General features: G+C 32.6%; 1 protein-coding gene across 1 annotated transcript in view; it reads right to left on the bottom strand.

Moving 5' to 3' along the window:
- LOC145285798 (cell division cycle protein 27 homolog) overlaps positions 1–19,459 on the bottom strand; it is a 154,458-nt gene that overhangs the window by 68,354 nt on the left and 66,645 nt on the right. Inside the window, exons 4-6 of the mRNA XM_080134175.1 lie at positions 10,380–10,505; positions 2,370–2,467; positions 1,072–1,280 (exon numbers count right to left, since the gene is read on the bottom strand). Coding sequence (XP_079990301.1) covers positions 1,072–1,280; positions 2,370–2,467; positions 10,380–10,505 — 433 coding nt within the window. The remainder of the gene's footprint in view (positions 1–1,071; positions 1,281–2,369; positions 2,468–10,379; positions 10,506–19,459) is intronic.

Below are 19,459 nucleotides of genomic sequence, written 5' to 3'. Positions count from 1 at the left end.
CTCCTTTCCATGATGGCATATATCAAAATTCAATTCTATATAGCCAGATTCTTCTGAATTTCCTCGTAGAAATTAAGCACAAAATATGTGACAGAAAGGTTTATTATGATGAATGTGTTTCAAGTTCAACTTTGCTAGGGATTTTTATCCTGGGCCCCCAAAACAAACAGAGGTAAGAGCATTCCTGTAATGATCTGGTTCTTGTTGATTTTGCAGTAGGAGTTTAGTTCTGTATAGTTCTAGGAGGTTCACTTTTTGCCTTCTCTCTTCGAGAAGGGGTTAGTTTATTGCTAATCCCCTTTGGCACCCATACTATAGAATGCTGACGGGGCTGTCAAGGCACTTTTTGCATGTCAGAGTGTCTCTCCACACAGGTGCTGACTTCTCACTCTCACTTTCTGACTCTGGTATCTAAGTTCTTGCAGTGGGAGATAACTAAACAATAATAACGTGATTTCAAAAATCAAGTGTGGATGATGGAGTAATTTGGGTGAATGTTTGCATTTACAAACAAGCAGAGCATTATTGCTGTCAACCAAGGGAAGAATCTACCAGGTATGTACATGCAAGGTGATGATGCATGGAAGTTACTGCTGGCCAATCAAGATTGAGGACATGCGTTGCATAGAGAGAAATTATGAAAATGATAAAATATGTGTAATGCGAGTCGTAATGATGACCTTAGAGAAAGATTCATTTAGACAATATAGAGCGATATGTGAAGAACAGGAAACTGATGGTATGGTCATATTGAAAGAATGAATGAGAGTTCTGGAGTTTAATGTAAAACAAATTCAGTTCACAGAGAAAAAAAAAAAAAAAACAGTAGGAAATGATAATGGACATCAGAGAAAGAGGGATAAATAAAAACCTAGCCAGATATAGATTAGTTTAATTTGGAAGTCAATTTTTAAAAGCAGTCTAATAATACCAGCATGTAAAATGGACATAAAACCAAATCTGTTAATACGATTTCAATCACATTTTCAAGTTTATAAAAAGGGGAGGAGGGTATTTTTGCTAACATAATTGTCTCTTAATTCTAACTAGCATCTGCTGATTTCTTTTTACCTTACACAGCCCACCAGGTGTGCTTTCCGACATGAAAGAGATATTGTCCTGAGTCGGAGGGATGATCTGTGGTGACTGTTGTTGCAGTTGTAATTGTTTCAACCTCCCATCCAGTTGTTGATAAAAAGGATTTGGATTCTGGACAGGAGTCGACTGTGTCTGTGCAACTTTGGGTGGTTGGAAGATCTTTGTAGCATCGACTTTCTCACCTAGAAAAAGTCGAAAACAAAATCGCATGTAAATTAAAAAAATGTCATATAATGCGCAATTGTTTTTTTTATTAGGAATCAATAAAAAAAAATCTGGAGAAAAACACATTGTAAAAAGAAAAAAACATTTCAAACGTATTTCATAGAATCTAATAATAGACATAATTCTCTGTTGATTCGATCTATTTATCATAATTTCCAAACCTTTAACTTTTGTAAATTAAAAAATAAAAATTAGAATTTCCAAAATTCAAGTGTCTCAGACTTTATTTTGCAAGCTTTCAATTAATATTTCTACCTCCAGGATTTAATCAGCCAGGTTTATGATTGAACGAGATAAAGTTACCTCCATGGATTAAATAAAAGTTCCATTCGAAATTCCATACAGATTCCAAAATTAAACAAAGATTCCAATTTGCCAAAACACTCACAGAAGATCTGAGATTATATTAATCAAAACATTGCGAGAATGATAGGCAAGATATGAACAGTAGTTCAAACGATTCAAATACAAATGGATATTATTTGGATTATTCACTCATATTCTCATCTTGAGTGTTATCCGAACAACATTCCAACCAATGTAACCTCTGACCTTCTTTAGGTATAACTTTTCGAACTTTAGAATCAGCAGAGAATTTCAAACGGAACTGTTTATTTAATTTACAGGAATAGCATGCTCTCGTTCCATTTTAAGTAATTCGCAATTATATTCTCAGTATCACCCATACTGAAGATTACAACTTCAACCTGCAGAAGAGTGTCACTTACAACTAACCCAGTACTTTATCACGCCACAGGTCCTTGCAGGCAATTCCAGTATGAGTTTTTATTTCAACAACTTCACAAAGTTTAACAATACACCTAAAGAAGGTTAGAGATTACATCGACCGAAACATGGTATGAATCTTACTGGAGTTTCATAACTTTTGGAATTTATACTAAATTTTCGGTGTTACATGCAAGTATGTAATGGTGTTTCCATCTGAAATGTATTTCAAAGTCTGCATTATTCTACACGAGGATTGTTAAGAGCATAAAAAATATTGACTGAAGAGGTTAACTTAAAAGAGTAGAAATGCAACTTACCTAAACTACAGAGTTTAGCAAACGAGCTCCACAACAAAGGATTCAATTTTAAACTTTTTTGATAACATTCTGAGGCATTGGCAAACCTTTCAGTTTTACTTGAAGAAAAAAAAAAAATTAAACAATGTATTTATGCGGTGGAAAAAATAAACATTTATATAGAACAAAAAACACCCGATCATCTTATATTTATAAAATCAAGAAAATAAAAGGATACATCAATTTTGAATTAAAAAAACAAAAAAAAAAAAAAAAAAAAACAATGCTTCATTTATATTTGAATTTTAACATTTTATTTGATATCACTCAGAAACTACTTGAACATTCAATTTGATTATGGTATATTAAAAAATATATTCCAATTTAGTTAGTTTCTGAAAACTCCATTTCATCAATAAAAAATTTAAAGCAAAGGTAATTATGAAACCAAAATTTACTTCCATAGAATACTAACTTTTTTATTTTTTTTTTTTTTATTTTATAGATCCTACTTTCAATGCAACAGCAAAAAACCCAGAATAACATTAATGGTAAAAAAGTTGTAAACAGAAAGCAAAAAAATAAGTATAAAGACGTCAAAAACGAAATGTATGCAGTACAACAACAAAAGTCCAATGAACAAGCTAAGCATGCGGGGGATCTCCTCCACAAGTGAAAAATTTACTTTTACTATGACTAATGTTTGTGCAAAATTTTTAAAAATCCAAGACATTGTTATTGAGAAAAGTATGAACAAATGAACAATTTGGGTACAATCTTGCTCTTAGAGGTGCAACCAGAGTTATCCTGGAAAATCTGTTCTGGCAAAAATTTACTTTCACCATGACTAATGTTTGTGCGAAATTACTATTATTGGGAAAAGTACAAATGGGAGTGAATTACTAGGTTCAATCCTTCCTTTGTCGAGGGACGAAAAAAGAAATTTAAAGAGTAAAATATTTTGTTTTGTTTTTATTATGGATTTTCTTTTAAGAATAGAGAAATCCTTTTAAGGAATAAATATTGGCTTGACCAAAAAGTTTAGTTTTTTTGTTTTTTTTTATGTCATTTGTCCGACATACTAAAGATCGTTTTATATTCTTATTCTTCAAATCCTGCATTTGCTGCAACGAGTATGTTGATGTCTGTGTAATAAGCCTTTGAGCAAAGTTCTTAAATGTTTGCTTATATTTCAGGTCTTGAAATGGAAAATCAGAGTACTACTAACATCAGTTTTTTTTGTTTTTTTTTTTAACTATAGAAAAGGAAAAAACTACAGAAACCTAATGCTCTTATAAAACGGGTATGTCAGAAATGGTTTGCTCGATTCTGAAATGAAAATTTTTCAGTGAGAGACACTTCTCACTCTCGCTGACCAAAGATGATCAACAGTGATCAAACGAAAGCCGCACTTGAACAAGATTGACATTTTATAACCAGACAAATTGCAGACATTCAAGATTTTGAAATCAAGCATGAAAAAATAAATTGCATAAATTTGGTTATGTTCTTAATCTACAGGTTTCTAAAAAAAAAAAAAAAAAAAATGAACATTTTGGTCAACTCAATATAAATTTTTTTAGAGGGAGGGACCCCGAAAACTTACACAGTAGTGAAGATTCCATAATTTTTTATGTATACAAGTTTTTATACATGTACTAGAAAAGGTGCTTGTGCAGAATAGTGGATTTTGAATCAAACGCATTTCAAGTAAAAACATTACATATTTATGTGTCATGTTTAAATTAGTATAAATTTTGAAAAAATAATAAAAAAAAAAAATGATCCAGTCGAATACATGCTAGATCTAGTTTTTACCAAAAAAATCATCCATAGTAAGAGTCCAACATTTTGTATTTTGAAACGGTGGAATTCAATTGAAAGCAAGCGAGATATGTCAGTTTTGTCAAAATGATCCATTGCAATTACTTCCCCTGGATCTTGAGAACTCTTCCACAATAAAAAAATGATAAAACTATAAACTGATAAACCCAAAAAATTTTGTAATTAGTTTTCTACATTCATTGTAATTTTTCAAATTCATACGAACTTCAACATAACACATAAGTACACAATGTTTTCACCTGAAATGTTTCAAGATCTATTATTGTGCACAAGATAAAGCGATACAGAAATCATTTCTGAATTTTTGAGATGGGGATTGATAATTTGGATTAATCTGACTACTGTTCTCATGAATGTTATTCTTATAAGGTTTCGACCAAGGTAAACTTTTTTCAGGTGTGCCTTATCCACAAGAACCTGTAGCACAAAGGATAAAAGTGCTATGTGATAATTCTAAGTGAGTCTTGTGGCAGTTGAAGATTCAATCCTTAGTGCAGGCGATGCTAAGAATGCAATTATAAATTATTTAAGACTTCTATTCTGTTATAGCTGACAGAACAAGAGCAAGCTACTCCTATAGATTAAGTAGATGGTTCTATTTGAAATTCCATACAGGTTTCAGTGTTTGTCAAGACACAACTGAAGTAGGTCAGGGGTTACATCAGCTAAAACACTGAGAATAGCATCCAAAATAAATAATCCAAATAATATATATTTTTATTAAAATAACTGACCACATTTCAGATTGTATATAATTCACATATAAATCAAAGTTACTGATTATTTCAATCATTCTTTAACCCTTTATGACCTGATTGAACTAATTCGTTCAGTCGTAAATAAATGAATATAATGGTATAAATAAAGTGGGAATTGATACAAATACGCTTTGTACGTATTAGTTCTGTATCTGGGTAGACATCAGATACTTCCAAATTGCATCTGTGCATTGCTTACTTTCAGTGTCACCATCTAAAATCAATTTTTTTTTTTATCATCTACATCAGGGGTTCTCAACCGGGGTCCATGGAATATTTCTGGGGGTCCACAAGCAAAACACAAAACTTATTATCATAATTATTATAGTCGTTATCGAATACTTTATTTGCATTAAATTAGTTTTCATTTAAAAATAAAGCTTAATTATATAATATTTCTTTGATTATTAAAACTAGTGTTGGGACGATTCCTAATTTTTATACGATTCCAGGAAAATATTGATTAACGATTCCGATACCAAGTACGATTCCGATTCCGATTCCTAGGGAATTTATTGTTTTGAAATATACCAGGTAGTTTTATACTTATGGTCGGTAGTTCCCAAATATGTTCCCTAACTTTGGAAGAGATATTTTATGTCTACACCGTCGTGTTTTGGATTAAATAAAATTATTATATAGCAAACTAAACGGAAAAATTAGCAAAATTTATTCTAGAGAAAATTTATTTTACTTAATTGGAATACAGAAAAAAAAACTCAAAGAAAATAGAATTTATCCTTCAGAGAAAAAACAAATAAAATAGAATTTATATAACAGAACAAAAACAAGAAAATTAGAGAATAAATACACACGATTCATTATTTTGGTCCTCATAATTAACAGATTTAATGAATTCAATAAAAAAAATATAGCCGAAGAGAAAGAAAATATATACTAATTAAATATAAAAAAGATAAATATTTAATTTAATAATTTATAAATTACTGTACACATAGATTCGAAAAAGTTGTCAAAAAAACAAATATATAACAAACAAATATTATCAAAGGCAAGATAAGTTACTTTTCTACCAAACTGGATACATTTTTTTTTGTTTTTATTTAATGTAACATGTTTATTCAGCTCGAAAAACATGCAGTGTTTACCGATGTATTGGAAAATTCAAAATGGCGCCCGACACTCTCTTTAACATGGTAAGTTCGGGAAAAGGTGTTATAAATAATAAACTAGACAAAATACTATTAAAAAACACCGAATATATATCAAAATATGTCACGGTAACATATATTGAGCGAGTTTCTAGCAGTATTTTGTATAGTTTATTATTTATAACATCTTTTCCCAAACTTACCGTGTTAAAGAGAGTCTCGGGCGCCATTTTGAATTTTCCAATACATCGGTAAACACTGTGTGCTTTTCGAGCTGAATAAACATGTTACATTGAATAAAAACCCGAAAAATATATCCAGTTAGGTAGAAAAATAACTTATCTTGCCTTTGATAACATTTATTTGTTATATATTTGTTTTTTGACAACTTTTTCGAATCTATGTGTACAGTAATACAAACCCAACTATAAGTCCTTAGTAAAATTCTATTTATAAATACTTTTTAAAATGAAATTATTTAATTAATCGTAAATATTATTTAGACATAAAAATTAATTGATTACAAAACCTTTTAAAAATATATATATTAATTTCTTTTTCGTTCGTCAAAGAACTGCGCAAAACACTTTTAATTTTCAATTTAAAATTCTAGAAAAAAGATTATATTATTCTGCTTTTAATATAATCAAATTCAGGGTTTTTATCTTTCTGGAGAAAAAAAAAATAATAGATTTTATTTCAATGAAATTAAAAAAAAAAAACTTGACTGAATTGAATTAATTACCCTTAAATTAACGAAGGGGGTTATTTAATAACTTTAGGTTTGGAAGAGATAGGTATGGGGTCGATTTTTTTGAAACTTCAAAAGTAACCGACTACTATCAAAGCTTTGCGAAATAATACGTGATCAATTTCATTTTAGAGATATTTCTTTCAAAAGCCTTCTTTTAAAAAAAGAAAAAAAAAGTATATTGTTCTATTAAACCTTTTACTGTTTAAATAATTTGACTTTGCTCGTTTTATTTTAAGAAAATAATAGTTGAAAAGGCATTTTCATTCAGTATTAGAAGATTTGTCAGTAAAAATTTAAAAAAAAAAAAATAAATAAAAAAAAAAAAATCGCCAAAAAGATAAGCGTTTTTTTAAATTTTTACTCGCAATGTAGAGCCCTGCATACTTCTTTTCAAGTTAACTCTTTTGTAGTTTTGATTACAATTTCCTTGGCCTTCGGGACAAGATCGAAGTGTAGTATCTGTTCTTCAGATGCTGCACTTCTATTTCTTGTTCTCTGTCGGTGGAGGAGAGATCCTTCACGACTGAGACAATTTTTATTTTTGTACCTTTTCTCCACGTTAAAAAACGACCCTGGTGTCTAACTCTGTCCCGTGGGGAGGCATAGTAAATAGGTATAATAGATCTGAATGAATGAACCTTGTAAGGGAGGGGCACTAAGCATTGCCCTGTTAATAATGAATTTCTTTGGTTTATTTTTATTTCTCTCTTGTGGTTAGAAATATCAGGAATTTTTTTTCTTTTTTTCAACATCAGACTAAAAGAATCGTAATGAAGGAATCGGAAAATTAAGGTATTTTTTAACGATGCGATTCCGATGCCTCCCAAAATACACGATTCTTACGATTAACGATTCCGATTCCGATTAATCGTCCCACCACTAATTAAAACCTCAAAATTTATATTAGTGAAAAATAGGAGATTGTCTTATGACCAATAGTTATGAAGGGGTCCACCAAGATAAGAGAAAAGGGGGTCCATGAGTAAAAAAAGGTTGAGAACCACTGATCTACATAATTCAGGTCATAAAGGGTTTAAAAAAAAAAAAAAAATTAACTTATTTGCTACTTTTTTTTATTATTATTAATAATAATAAAAAAAAATGTTTTAAATAGCAAATTAATATTATATTTTCACCCCAAATAAGGCACAATGTCACTTTGAAGTAGGGGGCTACTATTGGGGATATAATTTGTGGGGGCATTATGAAGGGAGATGAGCAACAAGATGTTCGTTCACATTACACTTGAACTTCTGCATATCAGTGCAGTTGGGAAAGCAGAATCCCGGAAGGGAGTTCCAAAGTCTTGCAGTTCTGGAGAAGAAACTATTGGAGTAAAAGGCTTTCTTACACCTAGGGATCTCTACTGTAAAGGGGTGGGACTTAGTTGCTAGTCGGATTTGTCGGGGGTAGTCACATCGAGGATGTACAAGTGCTTGTAGTTCGTCAGAGCATTCACCATTAAAGTACTTGTAGAACAGGCAGAGAGATGCAACATTTCGTCGATGGGACAGAGGCTGAAGCCTAGGTGACAGTTCAGGACCTATCAGGTTGGCAACTTTCTTTTGAACCCTGTCCAGGAGTGAGAGACTAGTAGCAGATGCACCAGCACAAATATGACAACAATACTCCATACATGGGCAAATGGTGGCCTTATAGAGGTACAGGATACTTTGAGGCGTAAGTACTTTTCTAGCACGGTAGAGAGAGCTCACCTTCTTTGCAGCAGCCTTGGCAATGTTCTCAATGTATCTATTCTAGTTCATGTTCCCTGTAAACATTAGGCTGAGGAGTTTAAAGGAAGTACTCTCAGATAAAGAGTCGTTGGCCATTGTTATAGGTGGTAGAGAGGGTTTCTTGTAATTATTGAATGAAACTAGTTTAGTCTTGGCAGCATTGAACATGACCATCACTTTTTGTCCCCATTCCACTACAGATTAGAGGTCATCTTCTAGTGTTTCTGCCATTTCCTTAGATATGTGTTCATTTTTTTCCCCTCGTGCCTGTTATAGAGAGTACTTAACTGTAAAAGTTTGGGCACGTAAAATATTCCATCAGTAGAATTCATAATCTAAATTGATAAAGTCCAATTTTAATAATGCTCAATACTTTTGATTGGACCCAAAGATGTACTCAGTATTGAGTGAAAGGGGATGTAAGTAAAGTGCGATTTATTAAAATAAATTTTGGTCGGTTTACACAATCTTTAATTCTCCTGCCCTCAAGAAACACCAGACATTTCCTGGGAATCAGAAAGAACATTGATTCACTTCTGCTCCAATCCTGAACCCCTCCATTAAAATTTCTATTCTCATTTCTTAAATTTTCAAGTTATATCTAGATAATAAAAATGAGCGTACGTATGTGCAGTTTGTTTTGTGGTACAAATAAAAATTGTATTTTATGAGGAAACATATGCCACCTCCAATTTTACATTTTTGCTAGTGTGGGAGAACAATATGGTGAACAAACATACTACACCCTAAAGAGGAGGTAATGATTGAGAAGATGGATCATAATGAACAAACACTACTCACTATCAAAAAAGAGAATTTAATGCCTGGGAGAAGACATTGTGACAACAGAACAGATACTATATTACAGCGACACACAAAAGAAAAAAAAAAAAAAAAAAAAAAAAAAAATAGGAGAAAGTAATCCTGGTAAAGCATCACGAGGAACCAACATATACTGTAACCCCCCCCCCAAAAAAAGGTGGTAATGCTCGGGAGTAATGTATCATGACAAATAATACATTACTACACTACCTCCCCCTTAAAAAAAAAAAAAAAAGAGTAAATAAAGCATGAAAAAATTCACCTGCACTCCACACACACACACACACAAAAAAAAAAAAAAAAAAAAAAAAAAAAAAAAAGCAGTGATAATGCCTGGGTTGGTTGGTTGTTTTATGGCATATCAACCTTTTTCAGGTTATTTAATGCCAAATCTAGTTATTTTGAGGAACGATTTTTAATGGAGTATATTTTTTTAATAGAATATATTTGTTGTTTTCAAGTCGGTTTCTATTTAACCCATAGTTGGGACTCTAACAGGTACTACCACTCCGGGTCAGAGTGGACCTGGGAGCAATGGCAATTAAAGGGTGGCTCCACACTCTGCAAGGTGGAGCCTCACCATCGGATATAGTTTTAGGTCATATCCAGGACCGATAATGCCTGGGAGGATATGATGAACAGACATCTACTACATTACTTCTCAGAAGAGGAAGAAATGCCTGACAAGATATTATGACAATGGAACATGCACTACACTAATCTCCCCAAAAAAGAATACCTGGGAGAATCCCCCCAACTCCCATTAAAGAAGATAAAGCTTATGAGTATGGTACGATGGGAACAGGACAGATAATAGAACTCACCACCTCATAATTTTTTTTTTTTTTTTTTTAATTTAAAAAAATTAAAAGAAAAAAAATTTTTTTTTGCAAAGATGGTCACATAACTATATAACCAACTCCCCCAGAAAAAAGAAAATAACTTTATTGCAAAGGATTTACATTTGTAGGAACAGGTAAAATAAACCCTCCCTCCATTCTTACCTATATAAATGACCCAGTAAGCTGAACACATGGCAAGCCACTGGACCATATTCCACTTCTATCTCCTCGAAAGTCTTGCTTTTGGAGACAGTATTTCCAACCAGTAGCTCTTCTGCTTCAGACAATCTGAAGAGTAAAAAAACAATTACAAAAAGAAAATTAATTTGTAACTCAAACTTTGCAGTAACATTTTAAACTCGATAATGAGAAATTAAACTCATCTTTTGCAATTTATGGTCAGCAGTTAACATATTCGCATACTGCATTTAAAAATAAAAAAAAAATACAGTAAAACTGAGTAAATCCAGATGGTAACACAAGTAAGCAAATAAATCTGTTCCCCCGACAACCAGCAAAGAATAATAGGAAAGATCATGAGTAGAAGAAGCAAAGGATGACAGCAAGAAACGTACACTGACAGTTCGAACAATGGGCAACAAAAAATAATGAGCAACAATGAATTCATAAATACTCGAGGAAGAGAGATAGATGGAGAGCCCTAGCCATCAAGGCCTGTACCACTGATTACTGTACACGCAATAACCTTTATCTCTGAGTGGCCTCCGGGCCTTGATAAGTGGTGACCACCATGTAAATAAAAAAAAGGCGGGACATTACTGGAATGAATGATTATATATATTTTTTTTTCTGTGGAAATTTTTTTTTTTTTTTTCAATTAGATTTCACTTTTTTTATAAATACTAATCCTTAATTCATGAAGCTCAATGTTAATACAGAGCATATAACAAACAAATGACAAAAGTTTATATTCAAAATTTCATGATGAATTTAAATTTTAATGACTTAACTTGAAAATTCAAAATGATGTATCTATTTACAATGCCTCCCCACAGGACAGAGTTAGACACCAGGGTCGTTTTTTTTAACGTGGAGAAAAGGTACAAAAATAAAAAATTGTCTCAGTCATGAAAGAAAGAGAACAAGAAATGGAAGTGCAGCATCATAAGAACAGATACTACACTTTGATCTTGGCCAAAAGGCCAAATTCAAAATAATGTAATAAAAGATAAAATAAACGGTAATTGCAACTTCTCTTCCAATTTTCGGATTTTGTAATCATGCCCAAATGCATTTCCTTTATAAGGAAAAGAAAACAAGAACAACTATTTGACCTCTATCGCATCCGTTGAAGTCAGCTGAATGGTTTTCACTACAGTTTGAGCATTTGGGGTCTTTTTTGCAGTCACTATTTTTTGAGTTTTCACCACATCTTACACAGATTGGTAATTTGGTGCATTTGTTGACAATTGTAGCACCTTAGAGGGTTTGGGATGTATTTTTCAACGTTCACTTTTAGGTAACCAATTTTAATCTTACTTGGGGGATTTGTGGAGTCAAAGGAGAGTATATATGTATTTGTCAATATAGTTTCTCCATTTCGTTTTATTCTTATTCTTTTTACTTCTGTAACACTTTGGGATGATAGATTAGATAAAATTTCCTCAGTCGAGCAATTTGATAGTTCACTGCATCTAATGACTCCTTTTGGGTGAGGATGAGTTTTAATTTTGATATTGTTAAAGGTTTGTCACTTGAGAATTTCTTTAGCTTGTGTTTTTTATTTCAATTCGATAAGTATGGTGTTATTTTACAGTCGTTTTATCATTTTGGTTTTATTTTTTGAGAGAAAATTTTTTCATTGTAAAAGGTGAAATTTTATTTATTTCATTTTTTTCAAGTGTTTCAATTACTAAAAAATATTGCGTTTTCTTTGAGCATTTCTGTTCATCCTCTGAACTTGAAATGTCGGAAACATCTGAAAAGCTTCTTTTTGGGGGCTTTTGTGGGTAATAAAAGCCATAATCAAATAAGATTGTTTTTTTCATTATCTTTGCTCCCCACCCACCTCGGAGCCCTATATGGGAAGTGCCTGGGGGGGGGGGGGCCCATTCACCCAGGCTCAACAAGGTACAAAGATGATATACTCGATTTACGTGATATCATTCATGAGCACCTGTTTTCCTTTGATGTTACTCTGGGATACGTAGTAATTTAAAGGGTTTGCAGCCATGTCATAGATATTTCACTTCATCGATTGACGCTCAGCCACCGCTTTCCACCATATATTAGGAAGTAGATGTTATTTGTGGGGAAGGGATAGGCATATTATGTTAATGATATGTTTATGGGGTGGGCAATATATGGTGGGGCTTGACATGACCAGCCGATTGATCGGATCGGGCCCCTCCGGCCGCCCATCTAGCCCAGTAAGGGCCAAAGTGGTGTGTTGGGAAGTGGGGGTACTAAATCCTGACCTCCAAGTCTCTCACCCACCAGGATCCCATCCTAAAGGTATTACTGGTCGCTACCTACGGCCAACAGGTAGCCCCATTGAGGGACTTCTACTCTTTGCAGGCAAGTCAGATGCAATTCAATCTTTTGTGGTACTTGTAAATATAGGGTACACCAGAAGTGCAGTGAAATTACAGGTAGACTGAGAGCAGATAAGCAGTTTATATGTAAAAAGTGTAAAACAAAGGAGATGGATGAAAACTCTGATGTGGACAAAGTATATTTGGACAATGAAGCCATTTAGGTTGTCGAGAAGTTTTGTTATGTTGGTAATACAATTGGAGAACAGGGTGGAGCAGGTATGAGTTAGTAGATAGAATAAGTTCATGGAACTTATTCTAACTAATCAGCTGAGAGTTAACAGAAGAGAAGAATCTATGTACATGCAGTGTGATGTATGGAATTGAAACCTGGCCAATGAAGATTGAGGACCTGTATTGCATGGAAAGAAATGCTATGACAATATGATATGATAGATGTGTAATGTATGTCTTAAAGGCAGACGATTTTGATGACCTTAAAGTAAAATTAAATCTGAACATTATAGCGAGGGGTGTGCACAACAGGAGACTTTGATGGTATGGTCACATTGAAAGAATCAGCAAGAGTTATTGGGTTACTAGATGTAAACAGTTAAGTAAACAGGTTCAGTTCACAGGGAAAAGTAAAACCTGGGGGAAATGATCAAAATAAATTAAAGAGAGAGGGATAAATAAATACCTGGCTAGAGATAGGCAAAGTTAGAAATCAATCCCTTAAAGCCATCCAACACATGCCAACATTTAACATGGATACTAGATCAAATATGATGATTATGATGAATACATTTCATTTTATTTAAATAAGAAAATTACACCATTTTTTTTTTTTTTTTTTTTTTTTTTGAAGTTTCAAGAAGAAACCACTTATGAAAACTTGAGCAGATGAAGATATGAATGCTTTATGGTAGTTTAAAGCTTTTTGGCTATATTTAAAAATTGGATGCTTAAAAAAAAAAAAAAAAAAAAAAAATTGGGTGCTTATTTAAAAAAAAATATTTATATATATACACACACAGAAAAATCATTGATGTACATACTCATCACGGAACAAACATATTCAAGAAATTACATCAATTGATTAAGTATTTCTTTTTACTAAAAAGAAAAAAAAAAATATTACGATTTTTAGCGATTTTAACACTAAACGTATTACATTATAAGGGTGGATTTGATCTAGATAGTTTGAACAGAGTTGTATCTCCCTTATTTATGCTAGATAAAAAGCATGGGCGACCAAAAATCACTACATCTTGTTTAGTTATAAAATTTTATTTTTTAGTTAAAAGAAGAAAAAAATACTTGGTCAATTTATGCAATTTTTGGAATATGGCATCTTTATTCCAGGACAAGTACGCTCATTATAAAGGTTTTCAATATTTTTTTTTTAATTATTTCTAAATAAACATCAAAAATTTTTTCAGTCAAATATCACTTAGTAGACCATGGAAAAAAAATGTCTGCAATGCAAGCGTAATCTTCAAAAAAATAAATTTAGAATGAAATTTGTTTTATATTTATTTATTGCGGACTATTATTCTCATCTTTATTAGTTGTTGTTTTACAACGTTTCGGCCAACTATTCCTCTGGCCTTCGTCAGGTGGTAACCGCGACGGATAAGAACTTTGAATCTCCCAACTGCATTCTCAGCAATTATTGCTATCCGTAGTTGTTGTCGTCTCACCACGTTTTTGGCCAAGTAAGCCTCTGGCTGGCTTTGGGTAGGATTGAAACCGCTATCTTCAGACAGTTCTCATCTGGAACCGTAGAGATTCAACGTGTCTATCAACTGCACCACAGGCCCCGAAAGGCGATCAAGGTTGGATTTTTTTATCTTATAAATCTATGTTTTATTTATTATTTGATTTTCCATTGTCAGGTCCGTACCGAATGGTATATATATATTTTAATTGGAATTCATTATTGAGAGGAGTATAAAGATGAGAATAATAGTCCACAATAAATAAATATAAATAATACTCATCTCAATAATGAATTGCAATTGAAATTTGTTTTATTTATCTGAATAGAGGAATCTATGTAGAAGTTTTAAAATAAGTTTTTACATATTTTTTAAACAATTTCATTGGTCAATCAGCATAGATAATTATCCAATGAAAATAAACAATGACTTTCCAAGTTTTTATTACTAAAATAATTATTAGGCTGGATAAAATATGTAATCAATGAAATTGATTGTAAAGAACAGACTAAAGTTGACTGGCTATGTAAAATTAAGATTTGTCAGACACAATGCTATAACAATCTAACTTTCCATTTTTTAATAAATTATTAAAACTACATCTATATATATATATAAAAATGTAATTCTTGGTTTGTTACAAGTGAATAAAACCATATTTCTACGTTACCAATTTATTTGAAATTTTCAGACAACCCATCTTTAGAGTCAAGGAATGTTTTTATGTTATTAAAATAAATTTACCTCGCGAATTATTAAAATATTAAATAAGATGAATATATTTTTTTAACCGTTAGTGCGAACCTGCTTTGTTGATAAAACTGAACTTCCGGTTCGATTCATTTCACAGCCACGAATTGACAAAAAAGAAGTAGATTTCATTTTCTGTTTACTCGATAAGTAAAAAAAACAAAAAAACATAATTCATTTGTTTATCTTCGAAATTTTTTAATTTACACATTTTTTCTTTATTATATAAGGCCAAAAAAAAAGTTTGTCGCTTGCTTTTTGAGTTTTTTTTTTGTTTTTCGATATAAGATTGGTTGGTAAAATTACAGTTTGGTGCTAATGCAAAGAGTGGTCCGCGCTATTTTTTAAATCGTATTTCAGGTTTAATTAAAGTTTTATGTTTTTTTATTCAATTGTAAGGTTAAAATACACCCTCCCCTCCCCATGTTAAGAATGGCTTTTAAAATATTAACATTATTATTACCACATGGATCACTCTCTGCATGAGTACTGTACTTTCACCTAACAATTTAATAAAAACATGGTACTTATGCAGAGAAAGTACCATAATAATATAATAGAATAATAACGTTATTTAGAAAGCCATTCTTAACATGGGGAGGACGTTTTGTTACTATTCTATACTTTCACCTAACAATTTAATAAACAAAAGATGGTACTTATGCAGAGAAGGTACCGTGCTGAAATAACACTTAAGAAAGCCATTCTTAACATGGGAAAGGGAGAGTGTTCTGTAACTATTTCATATTTTCACCTAACAATTTAATAAACAAAAGATAGTACTTATGCAGAGAAGGTACCGTGCTGAAATAATACCGTTATTTAGAAAGCTATTTTTAACATGGGGAGGGAGTTTTGCATCTATTCTATACTTTCACCTAACAATTTAATAAACAAAAATAGATAGTATGTATGCATAGAAAATACCGTGCTGAAATAATGTTATTTAGAAAGACATTCTTAACATGGGGATGGTATTTTGTAACTATTCTGTCCTTTCACCTAACAATTTAAAAACAAAACATGGTACTTATGCAGAGAAGCTACCCCGCTGAAATAATGACATTATTTAGAAAGCCATTCTTAACATGGGGATAGAGGTGTTTTGTAACTATTCTGGACTTTCACCTAACAATTTAATAAACAAAAGTTAAACTTAAGCAGACAAGGAACAGTACTGAATCATTAACATTATTTAGAAAGCCATTCTTAACATGGGGAGGGAGGATTTTTTTTTTTTTTTTTTTGCGTCACCACATTATCAAGGCCCAGACGCCACTCAAGGATAAGGGTTAAAGAGTGTACAGTAGAAATTGGTCAATATAGTAATCATTAGTAATGAAAATTTGATAAATTTGATAACTTATATGGAACGGCTCATCAAGAACTTATTTACTTTAGACTTGAACACAACCATATTGTAGTCAGCCGGAAAGCAGGAAAACGGAAGACAATTCCACAGCCGTGCAGTTCTAAGAAAGAAGCTTTGTTCATGGAATCTACGTTTAGGTTTAGGCACAGATAAAGAGTGGGGGAAATTATTGATAGTGTTTACAGCTAGACGAGTGTTTCTTGTGAAAGTTTGGCGAGGGGGGACCATAGATTGAAGCTCAGTCGAACACTTTCCATGAAAATAACGATACATTAGAGACAAACTCGCAACATCTCTTCTGTGAGATAGAGGTTGCAAGGAGGAGAAAAGGACATCTCCTACGAGGCTACGAAGTCTATTTTGAACTCTATCAAGGCAGGACAAGTCCTTTCTAGCAGCTCCTGCCCAGATGTGGAAACAGTATTCCATCCTTGGACGTACCTGGCTCTTATATAGATAGAGAATAGCATCAGCAGTGAGATATCTACCGGATCGATAGAAAGATCCCACCATTTTTCCAGCGGCCTTGGCAACAGATTTGATGTACGTGTTCCATTTAAGATCAGGAGTAATGGTCAAGCCCAGAAGCTTGTAAAAACTTGAGGCCTCCTGAAGACGAGAGCCATTCATTTCAATTGATGACAAATGTGGATTAGAATGTTGATGATGTAAAGAGAAAAGCTTGGTTTTAGATGCATTAAAAGTAACCAGCCACTCCTTTCCCCATTGTACTACGTGCTCAAGATCAGAGGAGAGAGAATTGGAGAGAACTTGGTCGTTTACTGTCTTAGATGTGGTACCATAAATGGTAGTGTCGTCAGCATAAATGTCTACAAATGATGTAAGGATATGATTTGGAAGATCATTAATGTAGATCAGGAAAAGAGTTGGGCCCAGGATGGATCTCTGAGGGACACCGGCATTAATACTGTGAGCTTCTGATTTTTACCCATCAACTACTACTCTTATGAACCTATCAGAAAGAAATGATTTAATAATTGAGAAGACTTTTCCAGCTATACCATAGCTAGCGATCTTATGAAGTAAACCTTTATGCCATACCCTATCAAAGGCTTTAGATATGTCAAGAGCAATTGCCCTAGAAAGATTGCCACCGTCGAGAGATTTGCTAATCCTATGCGATATAACTGTAAGGACATCTGCTGTAGATCTAGCAGAACGGAAACCATATTGAGTGTCACTAAGAAGGTTAGTTTTGTTGAGATGGTTGATTACTTCTGTATTTAACACAGATTCTAGCAACTTACTCATGACGCACAGGAGACTTATTGGCCTGTACTGAGAGGGGGATGAGCGATCACCTGAATTCTTAAATACAGGGCATACTGATGAGATTTTCTAGGTAGATGGGAAACTATTCTCCTTAAGACAACGTTTAAACAGTTTTGTAAGTATGGGCGCTAGTTCAGGTTGAAGTTTTTTGAGTACTATAATTGGAATACCATCAGGGCCAGTTGTTTTACTCGAATCAAGGTTTTTGATTAGCTTCGCAACATCACGTACAGATATACGTATATCACATAGCGTGTTTTCTGATACAGGAGGAAATATTGGGGGTTGGCGGTCTTGGTCGCAAAGGGTAGAATTAGCTGCAAAGTTCTTGACAAAGAGTTTGGCTTTGTCTGATGCTGACGAGATTACCTCAAGATGTTTTCTAACTATTCTGTACTTTCTGTGCTGATGCAGAGAGTGATCTGCGCTGTTTTTTAAATCACATTTCCATGTTTAATTAAAGTTTTATGATATGTTTTTTATTCAATTGTAAGGTTAAAGTACAGAATAGGTACAAAAACCCCTCTCCATGTTAAGAATGGCTTTTTAAATGATAACATTATTTCAGCAAGGATCACTCTCTGCATGAATACCGATTAACGTTTTGTTCTTTGCTTTTTTTACCGTATTTTTGGGGGTTTTTTTCAAGAAAACCTTTTTTAACAAGGATTGAAAGTGCACGTTTTTTTTTTGTTTTTTTTTTTTTACAGAAGTTGTTTTTATACAAGAAAATATGAATGCTTATAAAGAAATTGGGTACTCGTGCACTTATTGATCCGTGCTGAAATAATAACATTATTTAAAAAGCCATTCTTAACATTGGGTGAAGAGGGTGTTTTGTACCTATTCTGTACTTTAACCTTACAATTGAATGAAAAAAAAACAGTAAATTTTTAGATTAGGTCCACCTCCACAATTTTCTTTTAAATGACGACTTTTGTAGGTTTTCGACTATGCTGAATACGGAAATCGCATTGAAATTTTGCAGAAATAAGTAGTTATCGAGATATTAAAAATTTGTATAATGCATTGTAATCTCTGGCAGCCGTCTTTTTTACACGCTTGCGCGCGTCATAAACAAATCTATGCGCGTAACAAAGATGGCCGCCAAAGAATACAATGCATAAAACAACTATCTATATCTCGATAACTACTTATTTCTGCAAAATTTCAATGCGATTTCTGTATTCAGCATAGTCGGAAACCTTTAAAAGTCGTTATTTAAAAGAAAATTGTGGAGGTGGACCTAATCTAAAAAAATACCAAAAAAACATAAAACTTTAAGCTTGGAAATACGATTTAAAAAAATAGCGCGGATCAGTAAGTGCATTAGCACCCATTAATCGACTCACGTGACTTTATTAACAAATATTATCAAAGGCAAGATATGTTATTTTATTACCGAAATGGATAATTTTTTTTTGTTTTTTTAATGCAAAATTTTTATTCGGCTCAAAAAGACACAGCGTTCACTGCACCAATTCTGCAAGAGTACCATATTTTTTTTTATTTTCGCCTTTTTTTTGTTTTTTTTTACTTTTTGGAGTGGATTGCTGTACTAAGAATATAAGAAACATGCATTTCCTCTTTTTATTAGAATTTTCCATTACA

Source organism: Euprymna scolopes, chromosome 10, assembly GCF_053919585.1.
Source record: "Euprymna scolopes isolate OS-2025 chromosome 10, ASM5391958v1, whole genome shotgun sequence".
Taxonomy (NCBI): domain Eukaryota; kingdom Metazoa; phylum Mollusca; class Cephalopoda; order Sepiida; family Sepiolidae; genus Euprymna; species Euprymna scolopes.
The sequence above is the reverse complement of the archived record's forward strand: the minus strand, read 5'-3'. Positions and strand labels throughout refer to the sequence as shown.